The following is a 19,235-nucleotide window of genomic DNA, read 5'->3' on the forward strand; positions in this document are numbered from 1 at the left end:
ATATATCTGCAATAGAGGTTTGTATTATCTGTTTATTGCTGAATACTCAGGACAATGCTCGAAATTTTTATTATTCAGTTTCAAGTGACTTTGGATTCGGATTTTTTAGTCGTTTTCTTTGGAATGTTTAAGGGATTTCTTACTTGTTGGATGTTGATTTGTAGATTATATTGGATAGAAATGTTCTTAATTAACTCATTTGTAGACTTGCTTCAGTAATCTGAGATTCGTGTTCTCTTTTAGTTATGGAGTTGTTCTGATAGGATCGTAACAATTATTTTTAGTCTATTTTGGCTGCAAATAATTAGATTTGCTACAAATTCGCTCTTTCAAGAAACACATAGTAGGCAAGAACAATCTAATGGAATTCATACAAACTTCAAAATCACTGTAGCTTTTTCAATGGAGCTGTGTAATGCAAATATTCGACTGCGTCCTCGAAATATCAACAAAAACTTCCAAATTTCTGACTTTCACTCATGAAGATAACACCAACTTAGTCGAATAACGGACCAATACCAATTCAAACTGAGTCAAGATCAACAATTTGTGAATCAATTTATTTTCTCCATGCATGTCCAATATCACATAGATATCATATCAATTCAACTGATTCTAAACATTTTATTACGTAGAACTTCGAAAAATTCCATTTCTTCATGAGCTTAAATAGTCACACGACGAAATTCAGTTCATTGTCTACAGACGCAACTGACCTACGCCAACAATTCAAACATCATCTATAACAATATATGGAATCATAACAAAAGTAAGACGAATTTTCATCTTATTTTAAAACGGAATTTCAATAAATATTTGATTGTCTTCAATTGATAGGTTTTGTCCGTTCCAGAATTTCTTTTTGCGAACTTCTTTAAATCAAGTCTGGCAAGAACCAGATGATAATCAAATTTAACGTCTTTAAGGAATCATTGATCATTGTCAGAATTTTGAATCGATTCCAATTTAAAGTTAATAAAAAGCAATTTTGCAGTTTTTAATTCATTTGATATCAATTTGCAAAGTGCTGCGCAGTTAAACAGTCCGTCATAGCTTTAATGGAAATAAATTTGAATGACGATTTTCGATAGTAAAATTAATTTTAGATTCGATCAAATTTCTGAATTTTGAATGGAAATTTACCTTAAATTTGCATGTTATTGCAGCTTTTTTGTTCCGATGATGCCATTGTTGTGGTTTAAAATGCAAATCAGCAAGTGTAAATTTAGTTAATTTTTTGATGATTTGTCGTAAATTTCCGATTCAGTCATAAAAACAAAGCACTTAAATTTTTATATTATTTATATATTTTTTGTAGTACATCCCTTATCAATTTATGACCTCCTACTTAAAACTACTTAAATATTTGAGTTTACGATTACTGACGCAGCATGTGATATGTAATTTTATTAATACCTTTTTGAGGTTTATACTTATTGATATTTTACTTCTAATTTAGCCTTTATATTTCCTTTATATGTTTCCTCTTTAAGAATTCAAACCAAAATGAAGCTTTCTACGAAAAATTTCTCTTTCGCGCCAATAATCATGAAGTTCAAAATTTGAACTTTCCTTTGAATTTTCAACTTCCGTTACATTTTGAATCCTCAATTTCCGTTAATTTTCTTTTGTCCTGAATACCAATTCTCAACACAGCTCTGCTCACAAAAAAATAAAATTCCAAATATTCCACTTTATAAGGAATTCACAGTCCATAATTGACAGAAAAATCGTGATCATTTTGCCTTTAATATTGAATAATTAAAAAATATTTGCGTGCACGCTTCGAACTTCCATAATCAAAACATTGTGGCAGGTCAAAATTATTCGATTATAAAATCTTTTAAGCAGTTCTTGTTTACTATTAATGAAATGCTAAAATATTCATTTTGTCTCTAATGTAAATTATTTACACTTCGAATTTACACGTTCTGATCACATGGGAAAATTTGTTTTCAAAAAAGAAATGAGTCTTACTGGATATATTTAAGATCGGGAAGTTACCATTTGTTGTTTCTGAGAATTCTTATGGTTAACTAGTCAATTAGATCATTGACTCTAACAAAAGCATCAATATTCAACTTTGAGATCCTGGTAATTATTGAAGTTCCTCTCTATTTATCCTTTAGAGTTATTCGCCTTGAGTACCGATGCTTTTATGTACCTTTAAACTCTAAGCAATCTTACTTGTTGCTTAATTATTCCATTCCATTAGCCTTCAAACTAGAGAAATTAACTTAAAGCTTCTCTCTTGTCTGTAACTGATCATTGACAATATTGATTTGCTACTCTAGGTTATATGGACAGCAAATTTACTTTAGTTCCAAACTTGTTGATGAAATTTAAATAAATTACCTGAGCAGCCCAATTGGATGAACCGTGGGGGTCGTGAATAGTTCAAATCCTTCCGTTACGGTGCCTTCAGAGCTACTCTGCTTCTTATCGTTAATACGGCGATACAGCGCTGCTCTAACAAATACGGGATGCTCTTCAGTTTGTTAGAAACTCTTAATTATTTAATTTACACCAGAAAGAATTGCCATTCAGCATTCCCAAACAATACCGGCTAATAAATAGTAATAAGCTATAAACTAATATTCGGGTAAGTCTAGAATGTTGAACAGATGCTAATTGAAACTTTAAATGGCTTAATAATCAAATTAACAAAATATTTATTAACACATTATTTTAATTTAGGAATTATCTTCATTGTCAGGAACATATCTAGTAAGTAGCTATTTTTAGATAGTCTCAATTTATGGATTTTCCATAAAAATTACTTTGTATAAGAGAAATTCCAGTTTCATTATCATCCTTACACTAAACAGTTTCCTGGAATTCGTAAGATCTTGTGTATTTATTTGGCATTCTCCATCACCAAACAAAGAACCTGCGTACTTTTCCATCAAATGTTGCAACAAGTTTTCACGATCTTATAAAACTTCCATCTCACAAAATTGTCACGTACATGCTGCAAGTGTATAAAATTTTATAATCTAAGTTATTAGCTGTTCAGTCATTAAGTGTCATTTATAAAACCTGGAATGATCCAGCATCTTTAATTAGAATTGAAGTAATCAGTATCTATGCCTTAATGGCAATGAATTATATGGAATGAATATTCTAAAATTCTCTCACAATTTACATAACAATTAGAATAGAATATTACATCATTTTAATTAGACAGAATCATTCATTGCCCATAATACAATCCATTGAATTATTTTCAGCAACTTTTCTTCTTATTTTCTCGCATTCTTTTGAATTGAAATTTGTGTTGTGTATTGTATGTTTTAGAAATCAATTCAAAGTTTGGATATCGACCTATTTTGATTGAAATTTGTACAGCAAATCATCATGACTTGTTATCTACAGACATTTGGTAATATTTCAACGATTAAAATAATTTTTTGCGGCACTTGACTTTGATTTTTTAAAAAAGTTTAACATCATCCACTTGTTGTAACCAGGTGACGTTGCCGTTGATGGAAGTCATGTATGTAGTTATTGCACATAAGAATGTTGTAAAATTTGGGTTTTTTTGGCAAAAATTTTGAGGTAAACATCAGATTTTTTAAAATGGATAATTTTTGTGTTTTTGCCTGTTTTAACTGTCTTGGATCTACAGATTAAGTATCTTCTAGCTTTAAGCACTAGAAAGATCAACTCTGTGACAAGTAAAAGACCTGGTTTAACCATAAATTTCATGAAAAAATAAAATTTTCAAATTTGTAAACAATAATTTGAAACTTTGAATTTAAAGTGCAATTTAAAGGTAAGGAACCAATGTGTGATGATTGAAGCAAGTAATAAGACATAAAAAAGAAGTATCAAAACCTTTTTTAAGATCCAGAAACAAAATTTCAACAGATAAAGTCCAAAAACTATCAAAACTAACATCCAGTCAACCAATCAGTCAAAAAATTCGCACTTAAACATAACATACACATGTAAAATTCAAGTTTAAAATTGATATCGAATAACATGAATAAAAGTTTCACTTGACAAGAAAAAAATTAACCATTGTAATATTATTAACTGCGACAATTTGATATGAAGCGAAAAGAAGTCAAGAACACGGCAATAGCAAGTAACGTAAAATGACTGAAATACGAAGAAGAAATTCGTGTGTGGAACTAAATTAGAGGAAGAAACTCATGCAAAAAAAACATAATTGTTGACCCAATTCACCCAAAAAAATGCCCTTGAAAAGATGTTAAGACGCATTTATGCAAAAATTACTTAAGAGAAAGACAAAATAAGACGCAATAAAATCGGCAAGAAAGTCACGAAAGGTTGTTATTGGATGAATGAGCGGTGTAAAGAGAAAGAAAAATCACGACTGTGTGCTGTCAACTAAATTGAGTATCATTTTATCTAAGTACAGTGCATATATGATGTCCATGGGAATTGGGATGTGATTATGAGCTAAGTGACGCTCTATAAGAAGGGCTGAGCTTACATCTTCAATTATTGATGGATATCATTGATCAATAGCCCTATAGATCTAGCTTTAATCATAAATATTCATCACATGTCCGGCAAGATATACTCTTCTGTTTATAGACATTTGCATAATATTATGGTTTATGAACTGTTATTCCACAGCAATTAGTGTGACTAGCATCGATGCTAATAGCTATTATGTAGGCTTCTTTGTACTGTAATTTATTATGTCTCAATTCTTTTTGGCTAATTGTCTTCTTCTTAAGGGTGCTTGAGGGCATCTTGGGAATGTCAATTAGTGGACTTAGTGCTTGTTCTAAATCTTCATTGTCTAGCTAGTCAAATATTTTGCAAAACTATTTTTAAAATTTACTATTTATTTTTCACTGTTTATTTATTTAACTTCAATCTCAGAATAAGCAAGCAGGTTGTGTTATGAATTGTTGTACGATGTAAAAGCATTCTTTTGTCTCTCGTTGCGGTCTTCTTAACATGGAATTGAGGAAATTATTTGTAGTTGCCGTGATATTAACAAAAATACTTAAATGTAATTTTTGTACTTTGCTCTTTTTATTTGCTATGAGTTTTAGGAGTTTTGGAATGCATGTGAGTGTTATGATGTACACGTGATTGGCTAACGGTCAAAATTTCAAATCAAAAATTCTAACGGTTTTCAAAAATTTAAATTTCACTTTCAAAAAAATTCAACGAAATTCTTAACAAAAGATAATTCAAATTTAATTTATCGGTTAATAATTTTTGTTTTGATAAAACATCCGCGAACACATTTTAGTCGAAAAACAAGTGTCCAAAATTGAGTATAAATAGTAAAATTGACAAATTGTGTAATTCGAGATAATAGAAAAGTGATACAAATAAATTAAAAACCGAAGTTCTCTCAAATAAGTGCACAGAAAATATTCTTGATTGTCTCATTTTTCTCTACATAAAAAAACTAACTCAGCTATCGGCAATTCAGTTTCTCCTATATTCGCGACTTATTAATTCATTCAGTTGTTCATTTACTGTTCGTGTGTCAAGTTGTTAAGTCGTGTTTTCATTTTGAAGAAAAAAAATAAATAAATCAGACAAAAATTTTTACCTTAATTGTTTTATAATACAAATAGTTGCAAATAATAATACATAAGTTGTATGCTTAAGTGTAATTTATGTGCATAGAAATCAAGGTGAATTACTAGTCTATTTACGCATAATTAAATAAAAAATTTCATTGATGTTATGTGAAATTGCATAAAGTCACTATAATTAAGTTTTAACGACTGTAGTTGCGATATTTCGGTCAATTGACTGTTCTTTACAAGAAAGTTAAGTAAATTGTGAATATTCTCTGTTTATTTCCAGTGTAACACAAGATTTGTGTAAGATTTTAAAGATCCAGTAGAATTATATTAATTTATGAGGATATAAGCGATTGACTGTAATAAAAATGTCTAAAAGTGAAAAGAATCCGCAAAATGCACCAGCCGTCATCCTTCCGATTGGATTAAATCCTGAGAAAGCTGGATCCGCAACTGACTTTAATTCCACGTAAGCTCACTTTAATTAATTAATTGGTGCATAAAGCTAATAGCATATCAATCACATGATTTATTACTCAATTAATTGCCAACGGCTCTTATCTTTAAGCTTTTCATTTTGATTTCTCAATTGTGTCTTTCCAAAAAAAAAGTTTTTCTTATCGAGATTGAAGCGGCAATAAATTAACTTCTATTTCAATCACTTTACAGCTCAAAGTTAGCCTACGATTATGATGATTCATATAATCCCTTCGAACACCGAGAAGTTGATAAGCCAAACACGTAAGTTTGTTAAATAATCACTTCCGATTCACATGAATTAGCATAAATTTTTGGACTAATTGATTCTTAATGACTTATTCTATACAGAACAACCGGCGCACTCATTCATCTTCTTAAAAGTTCTCTTGGAACGGGAATTTTGGGTAAGTGTCATCAAGACTAATTAAATTTACTTTCTAATTACTGACAATTTCCTCTCACTTTCTATCCAGCTATGCCAAATGCATTCAACAATGCTGGTCTGGTATTCGCATCAATTATGACGGTGATCGTTGGTCTCATTTGTACGCATTGTGTATGGATTTTGGTAAGTTTACATAATGTGCATAGAATATTTCTTTAATTATTTACAATGAAGCTATAAAAGTTAAGTACACAAATCGTTTAGCACGTGACGTATAATGTGGTCAATTGTCTTTATGCAAATATAGTAGGAGCCACAACGACAACAAGATTGTGTCCAAAAAAACAAGTCGTTATTCGTTTACCTATTTCACGCAATCCAACATCGCGTAAAGTGTTAATTTTAATTACAAAATGTCAATATCCATAACAATCGTTCAAAAAATCGAAGTGAAAGATGCACAGGCATGATAATTTTGAAATCTATGCGAATATTTTCTTATCTTCTTCGTCTTGTCGTCTTGTCTTCTTCATACACAACTACTTGATCATTCAAAGAAAAATCACAGTTCATTGAAATTCGTCGAATCTTTCTCGAATTGCCCGAGCGACACACAAATGTGACAAATTTTATGTCGCACAAAGCAACCATGTCACAGTTACACTCATGTGGCACACAGTTCGGTATACTCTTGCTCAATTATTGACAAGTTTGCCGCGAAAAAAAAGATTCAATTTTGGCCAAACGAATTTCTGTCAAAGCCACTGCGATATTCGATACGACTTTGACGGATGGCTGACTTCGCAGTTGTTTCAAGGTTAAAATTTTCTTTTATATTTTGTACATTGCCGCAGAATGGTTATGTGAATTAATTAATGCTATCAGATCCATTTCCTTCAATCATTAATATATTCTGCATGGCCAAACACGTGAATTGAAATTGCGCCTTATTGTCAGATCCTCTTCACTTGACAATCTACGCAGCAGAATCAAATGAATGGGTGAAAAGAGAGTAGAAAAGAAAAGAAAGAAGGAATCGATTGTAAGCATTCCGAAAAGCATCATAATTATATGACATAAAGGAACTGAAAAGGAATTTACTGGTTTTTTCTTAAATATTCCCCATGCACTGGGATCGATTTGTGAGTTTCGTTCCTTAATTAAAGTTATCTCTAGTTTGCACGATTTTGTTCTATTTCCGTGATTATAAGTTTCAATTTAATTAATTGCATCATCGTTGCCTTATACCTTGAAATGCTCGTGTAGATATTTTATCGCACAATTCCTAAATTCATGCATATAATTTGCAAAATTTGATATCAGTTTTAAAACGTTCTAGCTAAGGTCAGCAGTGGAAAAATTCGACATCAAGCTCAGATTCATCCATAATTAATAATTCCATTCGTTCGATTACATTTACAACTTCCCTACATGCGATCGATGTACGAATTATGTTTCAATTATGCCATTTTACTGCGCAATTCATCTCTCTTGTGTCCCATCCACTTTATCAGACAATTTAATGCTATGCCGACTGATGTTGAGTGAAAGAAGAAAATTATATTCTCATACACTTTAAAAACGTGTTGAAAAAAGTCTCGTTTATATCATGTGCAGACTTAATGGCGTACTGAAAAGCAGATTCAATGATTTTTTATGGTACATTGTAGTATGCTGTTATTTCTTGTGAAATTACTCGCTTTTTGCGCAGAATTTGTCATGATACGGGTTTTTAAGTTCTTGTACAAGATCAAGTTGGAGTGAATTTTTTAACATAATTTATAGGTGCTGTGCATGATTTATCTCAGTAAGAAGTTCATTTGGATAGAAGATTAGCATGTTGATTATGATGTAATGCTGTTGATTGAGTCTTATTAATTGAAAAAGTAAATCCTGCAAAAAAAAGCTATCTCTTTTAATGTCACACAATATCAATCATAAATTTTCATGGGATTCGAACCCACATCTTACACAACTTCCAATTTTGTACTTAATGCACTGAGCTATGTAAGACTATTTCAATCTACGATTCATTATGGCTATAAATCCTACAAAAGTAACAATTCTGTTCTTTTAACGAAAATTCTCAAACTAGACGTAAATATACTTCATATAAGTAGTCAAAAGCCCCTAAGCGGCAACTTATTATTTCAAAATTAATATGAATTGTAATTCTACCACTTTAAAAATTCCCTTTCCATTTCTGCAGAACTAAAAAATCATCTTCAAATAATTTTAGTCAAAAACTGCATTCCTATTCCTTTCTTGGAACACAATTATGATCAGCATATCTCTTCCTTTTACGTTTCTTCATTCCCTTTCGTTCTCAAATGATGGACAAGCCTCCAAAAAAAAAGATTTTTTTTTTTTGTTGCTTTAAATTACAATCATATGATGCTGATGTGAATGAACAACGAAAAGAGAGCCTTGATGGTCCTTCAGAAATTATTGACTTCTTGTCTTCTTTTGCGAATGCTTCTTAATGAACTTTTTGAAATGCGGTTGTTGGACAAATGTGGAACGTAAAAATGCATATAATTGCAGCAGTCGATGATATTGTCTGTTACTTTTTTTTCCCTTTTTGAAAAAAGAAGCGCTATTTTTTGTTCCTATAAAGTCTCTTGTTCATGAAGCTACATTGTTGTGGCTGCATTTAAATTTTAAAGCGCAATAATGTTTATGACTGATAGTTCATTCCATAGAGCAACAAGACTTTCACCTTGATTAACACTCTCTTAATTAGCCAATGAGCCATCCCATTCAGTAATTCACAGATTAACACCTCAACAAGTATTGCAAATCTCCTGTCACCTTAATTAAGAATGGATATTTTGACATTTGTCTGATGCAATTGCTTTTAGCTACTTCAGGCAAGGTGAATGGATTACAAATAGCTAATAAAATCTAGTTCAAGATCATTAATAAGATAGAATTCTAAGCTTTAATTAGTAAGCACTCCAAGCCAATCGTGTGTTCAAAATTTCAAGGCCAACTACGATATTGATCAAATATTATCAGCCGGTAGCCAATCCACTTCAATTTTTATCATGTCATTTTAAGAGATAACAAGTACTTTAAAGGATTTTCTTAACAGCCCAATTATGGAATTTATAGGAATTAACCAAAAACAGCCAATCAATCATAAAATAAAGCTTAAAAGTGAACAATTAAATTCCTTGCGAATTATTTCATGTGTGATTACAGCGACAACAACCAAAATGACCTGAATACCGTTGCAATGCACACTTCATACATATTGCGTTACAATTCATGTTCAAAATGATGTACGAAATGAGTAGAGGAGGAAAATGAAACTGTAACAGCAAAAAAGCGTCAAGTAGTTCTTATCAATTGTACAAATAGCAAGTTACATAGTTGTTAATAATGAAATTTATCAGTCCTTCAACCTTGCCTCTTCAAATTCTAATCGATAATTGCTAAATTTGTACGTATTTTATTGATCAGCAAGTAAATAACGCACAGTCACTGCATCTCTAGATTCTATTCATTCACAACATTGTTATTTCACATAAATCATCAGCATGTGCGCGAGCATGTGAATGAAAACGAATGGAATGAAGAAAAGAGTCAAGTTCAAGATTATCGGACGGAAATGTTTGAGAATCTGTGATTTTTATCCATGACAAGTTTGAGAACCGTAGCTGAAGACATAAAATTGGCAATTCAAAATATTATAGCATATCCAATGTTAATCGAGCATCTGTCGTTGTCTAGGAAGTGAATTAAATTCAATTCCGATTCTGGTTAGGTAAATGAACGTCCTTAAACAACATCATTAATAATTTTATGCGAAGCACTCACCTTACACTCATTCTGCTCGTGTATGCCGACACGGTAGTAGGAAATCAAGCAGTTCTCATCAAAAATTCAACAGAGCATTTGCATAGAACCATGAATGTCTGCTTTATTTTCTTTTAAAGCTACGAATGGATTGACTTAACACATTAACATCTCAATTTATTTCTTGTGCAGTTGTGCCTCTATTTATAGACATATTGAAAGTGAATCACATTGAAATTAATGGCTTATCTTATACTTTTTAGTCTCATTGAGGCTTGTGTCTGTTCCTTGTGGCATTTTTAAAAGGATTTAAATTTTTCAAATTTTATTGCTGCGACCTAGTATGAGCTAGGCTTAATATTCAATATGCTTAGCTTTTTGAAATCAATTTTGCGTTTCAAGTTGTGGCTATAAAATGATCAAGTGTTAACGACTGTGTGTTTATGTAAGCAATAAAAGAAAATTGCATCACCTTGGTCTTAATGTTCTTTGACAGGCGATTACAGTGCATTTCTAGTCAAGTTGATTATTGCACTTACTGAATAGTATGCATTAATGAGTATGACAGATCTTCACAGATTGAATGAGTGGCTGATCATTCATCAGTCAGATATCAAGATATTGACAAGTTCCTCAAATATGTAAATGTGAGATTACATGCTTCAATACTAAATATCATTGTATCTTAAAAATAGTACATGACATCATCACTTGAAATTCTACTTCCTATGAAATGCTAAAATAGATCGTCAGCCTTGGTCTTTAGTCAATAATTCCCAATTACCATACATAAACATAACAGACCTTGCCGACACCTCAATATACAGCTTGAAAGAAATTATATTCATATTTAACGGCTGTAAATTGAATTTCTCGGAAACATCAAAAATATAAGAAGCTATTTACATTGTCACATCAAGTTATCATCACCATGACTGTCAAATTGGTACCTAATTTGGTTTTTATTAAAAATACTTGTCTGCAGTTCAAACAACCGTGACTGAATGCTTCTATAAATACATTTTATTAAAAACTTTCCGAAACTATATGGACAGAGATTTCTTCTAGTGCTAGCCATGCTATTATTCATTTCGAACAATAGAATTGACAACTTTTTCTACTGAACATGAGAACTTCATGACTTTATGACAAAGTTTTTTCAACAAAACTAATTTATATTTTATCCTTTACTTCTTTTCAGGTTCGATGTTCGCACAAAATATGCAAAATATCAAAAACGCCAGTACTGGGATTTGCCGAGACAGCAGAGAAAGTTTTCGAGTATGGACCAAACTGGGCGAAGAAGTATTCTAGAGCAGCACGTCAAGGCGTTGATTATGCTCTTATGGCAACATATTACTCAACCGGATGCGTTTATATCGTTTTTATTGCCAACACATTCCACAACATTTGCAACGATTTATTGGGATGGGATTTTAGTGTTAGAATTTATATCCTTTTCGTAATCATTCCATGCCTTTTCATCGGCCAGATTCGTAATTTGAAATTGCTCGTACCATTCTCGGGAAGTGCCAATGTTTTTATTCTCGTTACATTCGGTATCGTTCTTTACTACATTTTCTCAGCACCATTGAATATTAGTGATAAGCCAGCAATTGTATCATGGACAAAATGGCCAGTATTCTTCAGGTATGAACAGTTATCAGTTTATTGTTTTATAGTCCATTTAACATCGCATTTTCATATTACAGTACTGTAATTTTCGCTATGGAAGGTATTGGGGCAGTTATGCCTGTCGAAAACAGCATGAAAAAGCCACAACAGTTCCTCGGATTTCCAAGTGTTCTGTTGATTGCTATGATTACTGTTTGTGTTATGTACACCGTTCTTGGATTCCTCGGATACGTTAGATTCGGATCAGAGATTCAAGGAAGTATTACATTGAATTTGCCAACTGATGAATGGCCTGCAATCACTGGACAAGTTCTCATTGGAATTGCAATTTTATTCACCTTTGGTCTTCAATTCTAGTAAGTATATTTTTATTATTTAGGGATGTTTATCTGGATTGAGGATGAACATTCGATCCATTTGATGCTTATTAACAGCTTAATTCTCTATCTTCAGCATTCCAATGGAAATCTTAATGAAGAAACTTGAATCAAAAATTTCAAAGGGCAGAAACATTAAGGAAATCACAATCAGAACAGTTATTATCATCCTTACTGGTGCTGTTGGTATTGCAGTTCCTGATTTAGAGCCAGTCATCAGTCTTGTCGGTGCCGTTTTCTTCAGCGGTCTTGGTCTCTTTGTAAGCTTAATATCAAGTTTTATGATTATCGTTTAATATAAAATTTCCATTTAAATAGGTTCCTGCATTCATTGAATGTGTATACTTATCAGCTTATGAAGGATTTGGAAGATTCAACTGGAAATTATGGAAGAATATCTTCCTCATGATTTTCTCAGCAATTGCCTTATTTGCCGGAGCTTTTGTTTCAATTCTTGACATTATTGACACATACATTGGCAGTGAGGAAGGAAGCGGACATCTAGTAAAGACACATTATTAAGATTAATTATAGTTTATTAAGGTTAAAAATCTAATTTAAATCATATTGATGCATAAAGGAATGATGGATGTAATAAATTTATTACAAATCAGATTTTTTGATAGTTTCGTGATGTTGTCGAAAGCTTTTAAATGTTATGTAGACTTAATGTCTGACACTAATGCAGTTAAAGCTTAGCATCCATAATATTGATACTTTATTGTGTATTTTAGGCAATAAGAATGTAATTGAAACGAAACTTGAAAAAGTATTGCTATTAATTAGTTAATTAAGAGATTTAAATATGTTAAGGCACAGACTGAGACAGGTTCCCGACACTATGTATTTGGAGACTATCTAAAGCTACAAATTTTTCTTAAAACTAGCACAATCTATAGAAGATTCCTTAAATAGTACCTCACGCTTGTTCTTAATACTTGCCATATGTTTCGAAATCCCTAAATAAAAGTAAACACCTGGAACTGTCTCAGTCTAAGACATTTATATTAATTATTAAGTTAAGTTACAAACATTTCTCTAGAGTTGGATATTCTATACGAACGAATTTACTCCAAAATTGAAACTTTAAGATTGATCCTTGTTGTCCAAAATTTTTAATCCTATAAAAAATTTATGAAGCATAAAAAAATTCCAAGATAATCCATATCCAACTCCCAGTCATCATACACACATTATTGTTTCAAAACAAAATCCATTAAATGACAGTACGAGAGAAAAATCCATTAAGCAATAAAATGATGACATTTAATTTTATAGACAAGAAGAAGCTTCTTTAAAGCCGAACATTACGAGATATTTTTTTATTATTTCCTTTTTACTTATCATTGCCATAGAAAATGAAAAGGCTTAATAGGAATTAGATAGTTAATTAAGTTTTAAAAATGAACAGTAAATTAGCCTCATGATATCTATAATGCAGAGTTGCTCTGTTTATGGGAAGCTACTTGACGTAGAACAGTGATGATAGAATGTCAGCTCAGCATGCGGACAGAGAATTTGTACAAATTAGGCAACAGCTACCTACAGAGTCAGAGAGAAAGCCTTTTATTGGGATCTAATCCTAGTAGGCAATGAGCGTGCTCTCAAGAGCAGAATAAGCTTTCGATAACATGCTCTTCGCCTGTAAGGATGAGCTACTCATATAATTAGAGCATTTACGGCTGAATGTAAGTTACAAATGATCAAATTCAACAATTTGACTTTGAAACATCCAAGAGCTGACTCAGTTAAGTAACAAGCCCCAGAAAAAGAACAACTCTGCACGAAATGAGCTTTAATCCAGTATTACTTCCATTGAAGCTTACTGGAAGTATGTAGAACTTAATTGATGACGAAGCACTTAATTATTTAAGAAATTTTTATAAAATTTTTTTCAAAGAAAACTTGCTATTTACATGACTTTTTATAAAAGCAGCACAAAGTGCTGAAACGATACTTTTTTAAATAAATCAAAAAAACATTTTTTTGCTTACTTAAAGTCTCTTTTCAATAAGATTTCTATCTATTATGCATGAAATTGTATGTTATTTCCATAATCCAGCTTGTCGACTTTGTGTCTGCTTAAAAGCATCTTGTATTTACATACACATGTCAACTCGTGTTCTGTAAAACTTGTCAGCCATAAAAATTGAAATATTGATGTTATTCCCTCGAGTAAGGTTTATGACACGGAAGCATTTCCTTATGTCTAACGGTTTTTTGGATGTTCCGTTACTGCTAAGATTCACAAACTGTTGTCCTTTTTAACGGATTTTTGTTCCATATTCCGTTCCATTTTCCAACGTTTCACTTCATTCCACTTCCAATGTGAAGGAATGGAGGAATATTGAAAGCTTTTAAAAATCATTTGGAAGTGAAGCTTTCTTCCAATTTTCGAATTTCCATTGGAACATGTGTATCGCGTCGTAACGTATTTCAAAGTTTCAATGCAATAGAAATAAGTATTTTCAGTATAAGAAATGAATTGTATCCAACAATACTGATGGAAAATTTATTTAATAAGACATGTAGGAGTTACGTAGGAATCGATATAAAAAATATAAAAGGGACGTGAAGAATTGTGGGCTGTGTAATGTAACTGAATAATAAGATATACAGCAACGGAAGTGCAAAATTTATTAAATTGTGATACAAAATTCGATTAATATTTTTCAATCCTCGCACGTAGTCAGCTAGTCTTTGTGGTTCCGTGGATAAAAAATGGGATAGCAATTTATTATTGGAAAATATCCTTGCGGTGGATATAGCCATAAAGATTGAATCGAGTACAGCTGCCAATCTAGATGTCAGACAAGTTGACCGTTCCTGGATACTTATCTGTATTCACAAAATACCAAAGATTACTAAGATTTGAGGCAAAATTTATTCAAAATAGAATTAAGGAGATTCCACTAAATCCACAAAGCACATCAAAATCCAGCAACAAAAAAGTCTCAAGGATCAACAATACAGATACGAGTGGAAAGCAAATAAACAACTGTGGATTAACATTCTCAATAGTTTCGAGTCTGCCGCAAGGATCATTCATAGAAATAATTCATCCGTGTTGTTTGCTGAAATATGGAAGCTTATTTCGGTGAGTATCACAATTGCTAATTATTTTAAAATTCAATTTTTCACTCTGTGGTCCGCTTCCAACCTGAAACTTGCACCGCGATGCTATTTGAAACTCCAAAATTAGTTTATGTGCTGTATTTGCATAAAATAATTGATCCATACAGTAGCAGTTATTGTGTGCCATGCATAAGCACCTGCACGTCGATTTTCCTTACTGAGTAAAATGAGTGGAAGTAATCGTGCTGTATATTTGTATTAAAGATGTAAAATCGTAAAGCTTTACTAATGAATGGAAGCTATCTAAACAGTTTAGACTGATTTGGCAACGCTTACATACGAAATTCGAGAATTATTAGAACTTGAGTATGGAATGCCTTATTCAATTAAACTTAGTATGTTGTTGAATTTGGCAGTGGAATTGAGTATCTAAAGCAGTGGTGGACAACCTGCGTTCCGCGGCACACTAATATAATAAGCTACATGCCACGAAATGGCATTAAGGTTCATGGCATTTTCAAACACTTGGAGCTTTCCACTAGTGTGCCGCGACACACAGGTTGCCCACTCCTGATCTAAAGCTTAAGTGGTAATCAATTTTAAACTACCCAGCCTCAAATATGAAAGCTGCTGTTTACCAACCTAAACTTCCTAAAATATTTCATCACTTATCACTTTGAAATTGCTGCATTTATATCCTCACAGCATTCAAATTGTTTATCTTTCCCTCACTCATTTATCAAGCAAGGCAGAACGTAAACAAACGAGGTATAGTCTTGGTATAATCCATTTAAAATTCAGAAATGTGTTGATGATTTGCTGAAATTTTTTATTTTCCATCGGAAAATGCATAAAAGCATACATAAATATAAGCACAAGATGTTCAGCATTTTACGGTAGCTTTTTATTATCTTTTATGTATTCTGTATTCAGTATGTTATGCATAAGATCAGATAATGAATTCAAATGGATCAGCATGAAATGATGCAAGGAAAATATTCTTCTACAAAAATAAAGGAACTTGCTGTTGATGTTAACAAAGTCTAAAAATATGACTTAAATCCTTGAGGCTGAATCTCTGTTTACATAGCAGACCAAACTTTTGGGTCTTGATGTGAGCTGTACAACATGACATACCCGGCCTTAACCCCTCGTCATATTGCGAATTTTTGAAAAATATTTACACAGTGGATGAACTTGATGATCCTAAAATATAAGCAAATCAGTCAGGCTTGTAAAGTTTGCGGATATGATTTCACGTCACATTCTCTCATGTATGAGCACATAAAAAACTGAACACCGTGGGAATTTTATGATACAAATCATAAAAAAATTTACGCATTTTGAAGCTTTTGAGATGAAAAATTTCATCAACATTTTACTAATGCCTGAATATGCTATGCTTTTTGTCAAATACGAATGTATTTTGAGTTTGGAAGTTTATCTTCATGAAATAATTTAATCTACCTTTAAAATCATCATCTCTTGTGCTCTAATTGTGATCTATTCACATTCACATTCATGCTAAGTAGCTGATTCAATGCTCTTTTCTAGTCTGTTAAGTAGCTGAAGTCAAAGGTTAAGCTTTTAGCACTTTTGAAGATTCAAGAAAGTTTCAATTGATATAGACATCTGTTTAAGTATGTTATGCTTTGTGAATCAATGTTGTAGATATTGAAGAGTCATGATGAGCCTTAAGCCTGAAAAGAAACTACTTACTTCTTTAGCTTAGGTTCAGATACCCGACACAATGCACAAAACAGAAGTCAAGGCGCCATTGGTGCAATCTCGCGTTTAACCGTTCATATGCCGACGTGGTGGTGCCCATGCAAACAGCTTGTACTGTTGAGCGAACCGCTTGTGCTGTTCGGTATACACTACCTTTGAAATCTATGACAACTACCCTTTACGTTATGCATTCTAAATGACAAGTGTTCATCCAAAAATATGTAATTTTTTATGCAGTTATTCACTTAAGTGGAGCATACAAAGATTCTATCATCAACATTGTTTGCATATCATTGCATCATCGTTCCTTGATGTAACTTACTAAATTCTCTACAATGACTGCTTTTTTTCTTTTCATTTATCATTTTCATCAGAACCACAAAAGCATCCTCTCTGCGGATGAACACTATGTATGAAAAGAATATGCAAATGTTTTGATCTATAGAATTGACGCTCGTCCTAGTAGTTGGAAGTATTGAATGAGCAACTTGAGTATTCATGAAAAACAAACTTAATTGCTTTCTTTATTCCTGTAGTTTTTTTTAAGGTGTGCATGAACATGCATATCCACAAAAAAAAAAATGTATGAAAAGGAAGGAACAACTTTTTATCAGTTTTATTTTGTAGACTGCTGTTAATATGCTTAGTTCTGAAAGAGGAAGTTCATAGGAAAGAATTTAAAGTTCCCTTGTGTACTGTTCATGCTTTATAATCTACATTTATTTCTCATTTTCATTTCAAATGTGTGTTAATTTCTTAAAAATAATTACATAAAGTACAGTCAGAGATATACAACAACTAGCTGTTGTTCTATGTGTTATATAAAGAACATTCTCAAGTATTCCAAGTGAGTAGACTTTACTGCGCTACATAAAGCACCCTCAAATGTTATTTTCTTATTCTATTGTTTTACCTTTATTTATTCTGCATTTTTTTTCAAGTGCTTTCGAACAGCTTTACTTCCAACTAACATCAAGATTGTATTTCCTTTTGTGTATGTTCCATAAACTCAATGAATGTATAAAAAATATTGGAAGTACATAAAATTAAGATTAATACTTTTGCTTCCTTGATTGACAAACGAATGTCGTAATTTCTCGTTCCTTCATTATCGTTCCTTCTTTGCCAGAGAGCTTTGTGACGATTGCTGTTCTTTTTGCCAGTTCCAATGCATAAATTGATTGTTGGATGTAAACAATTCAGAGCACGTAAAGTTTTATGTAAATTTATTTCCATTACTTTGTAATCGAGTGTAAATTAATGCAGGCTATAAAAAATCAATTAAAATGATGGAAATCCCTCACAAATTCATTAAAAATTGGAAATGGAAGTTTGCCTCAAGCTCAAGATTCTTCATGAATTCATTTGCGAGTACGAAAAATAATGAAAATTCTTCTATAATCCAAAATATTTTCGTGATTTCACTTCCATCTGATAAAATCTATCGACATTGATTGTTCATCGATGTCAATATCCAATTTGGTGATTTATGGATGTCAGGTCGTGAATAGATTGTTCCATTATCAGATGATTTGGAAATTGTGCAAAGAATATTAGGTTGACTATCAAGTTTTGTGCTTTAAGCTTTAGAATCTCATTTAAAGCTCTTATGGATCACATCATATTCGATTTAGGAACACAGATGTTCATCCCAGACTTATTACTAAAATTCTTTGAAAATTACTAAAATACATTGAACTGCGAATCAATTTATTCGAGCATTTCTGTGCCAAGTTTATGGGTGGAATGCTTACATAAAGTCTTACACAAGACTTATCGAGTCTCACATCACGAAGAAGATATAAATTTTAGGAATCACGACAAAATGACTTTTGCAGATAAGTAAGTTGTCAGAAATTGACCGCAGTACTTTTGGTTCTGTTGAACTTCCATCAGACCATAATTGTTCTCCTTTTGAGGCTTTATTGTCTTCCACGTGCAGGAATCAATTAAATTAAGTTCAAAATACAAGAAAAGCTTCCAAAATAATCTGATTAATTTTCAGCACAACATAACAAAGTTGAGATTCTTTTTTGTTCATCGGTGACTAAGCACATCAGCCTCATAATGCTGGAGGCTGGAAAAATTTATTCTTGTTAATTATTTCTTGGCGTTGTTTTGCTTGTTTTATGCTGGTTATTTACACAGAATGTACTTTTCTTATTTCTTGTACTAATTAAAGTCTTGGAACTTCTTTCTTTGACTTTGAGAAAGCAATGGAACTTGAGG

The 19,235-nt window shown here is 32.0% G+C and overlaps 1 protein-coding gene and 1 long non-coding RNA gene across 2 annotated transcripts; both read left to right on the top strand.

Moving 5' to 3' along the window:
- Nucleotides 1-200: 200 nt before the first annotated feature.
- On the top strand, nt 201-5,064 carry LOC139089897 (uncharacterized). The gene is made up of 3 exons (XR_011544339.1): nt 201-769; nt 2,295-2,602; nt 2,698-5,064. It is a non-coding gene; the product is annotated as an uncharacterized lncRNA (long non-coding RNA).
- Nucleotides 5,065-5,461: 397 nt separating this feature from the next.
- Nucleotides 5,462-14,196, top strand: LOC139089853 (proton-coupled amino acid transporter-like protein pathetic). The gene is made up of 9 exons (XM_070639486.1): nt 5,462-5,633; nt 5,809-5,994; nt 6,195-6,266; nt 6,354-6,409; nt 6,479-6,573; nt 11,393-11,841; nt 11,904-12,182; nt 12,280-12,463; nt 12,522-14,196. Exons 2-9 carry the CDS (start codon nt 5,894-5,896, stop codon nt 12,723-12,725), a joined length of 1,440 nt encoding a protein of 479 aa, XP_070495587.1. The 5' UTR covers nt 5,462-5,633; nt 5,809-5,893; the 3' UTR covers nt 12,726-14,196.
- The last annotated feature ends 5,039 nt before the right edge of the window (nt 14,197-19,235 follow it).

This window comes from Chironomus tepperi, unplaced genomic scaffold (genome assembly GCF_022539635.2).
Source record: "Chironomus tepperi strain 1889 unplaced genomic scaffold, CSIRO-AGI_Ctep_v1 contig_196, whole genome shotgun sequence".
NCBI classification, from domain to species: domain Eukaryota; kingdom Metazoa; phylum Arthropoda; class Insecta; order Diptera; family Chironomidae; genus Chironomus; species Chironomus tepperi.

Bases quoted from the DNA above. Each gene is read 5' to 3' on its own strand.
- LOC139089853 (XM_070639486.1), top strand. From the start codon at position 5,894: ATGTCTAAAAGTGAAAAGAATCCGCAAAATGCACCAGCCGTCATCCTT. The intron at 6,267-6,353 runs GTAAGTTTGTTA...TATTCTATACAG, and splicing joins GAAGTTGATAAGCCAAACAC to AACAACCGGCGCACTCATTC. The intron at 12,464-12,521 runs GTAAGCTTAATA...CCATTTAAATAG, and splicing joins TCAGCGGTCTTGGTCTCTTT to GTTCCTGCATTCATTGAATG.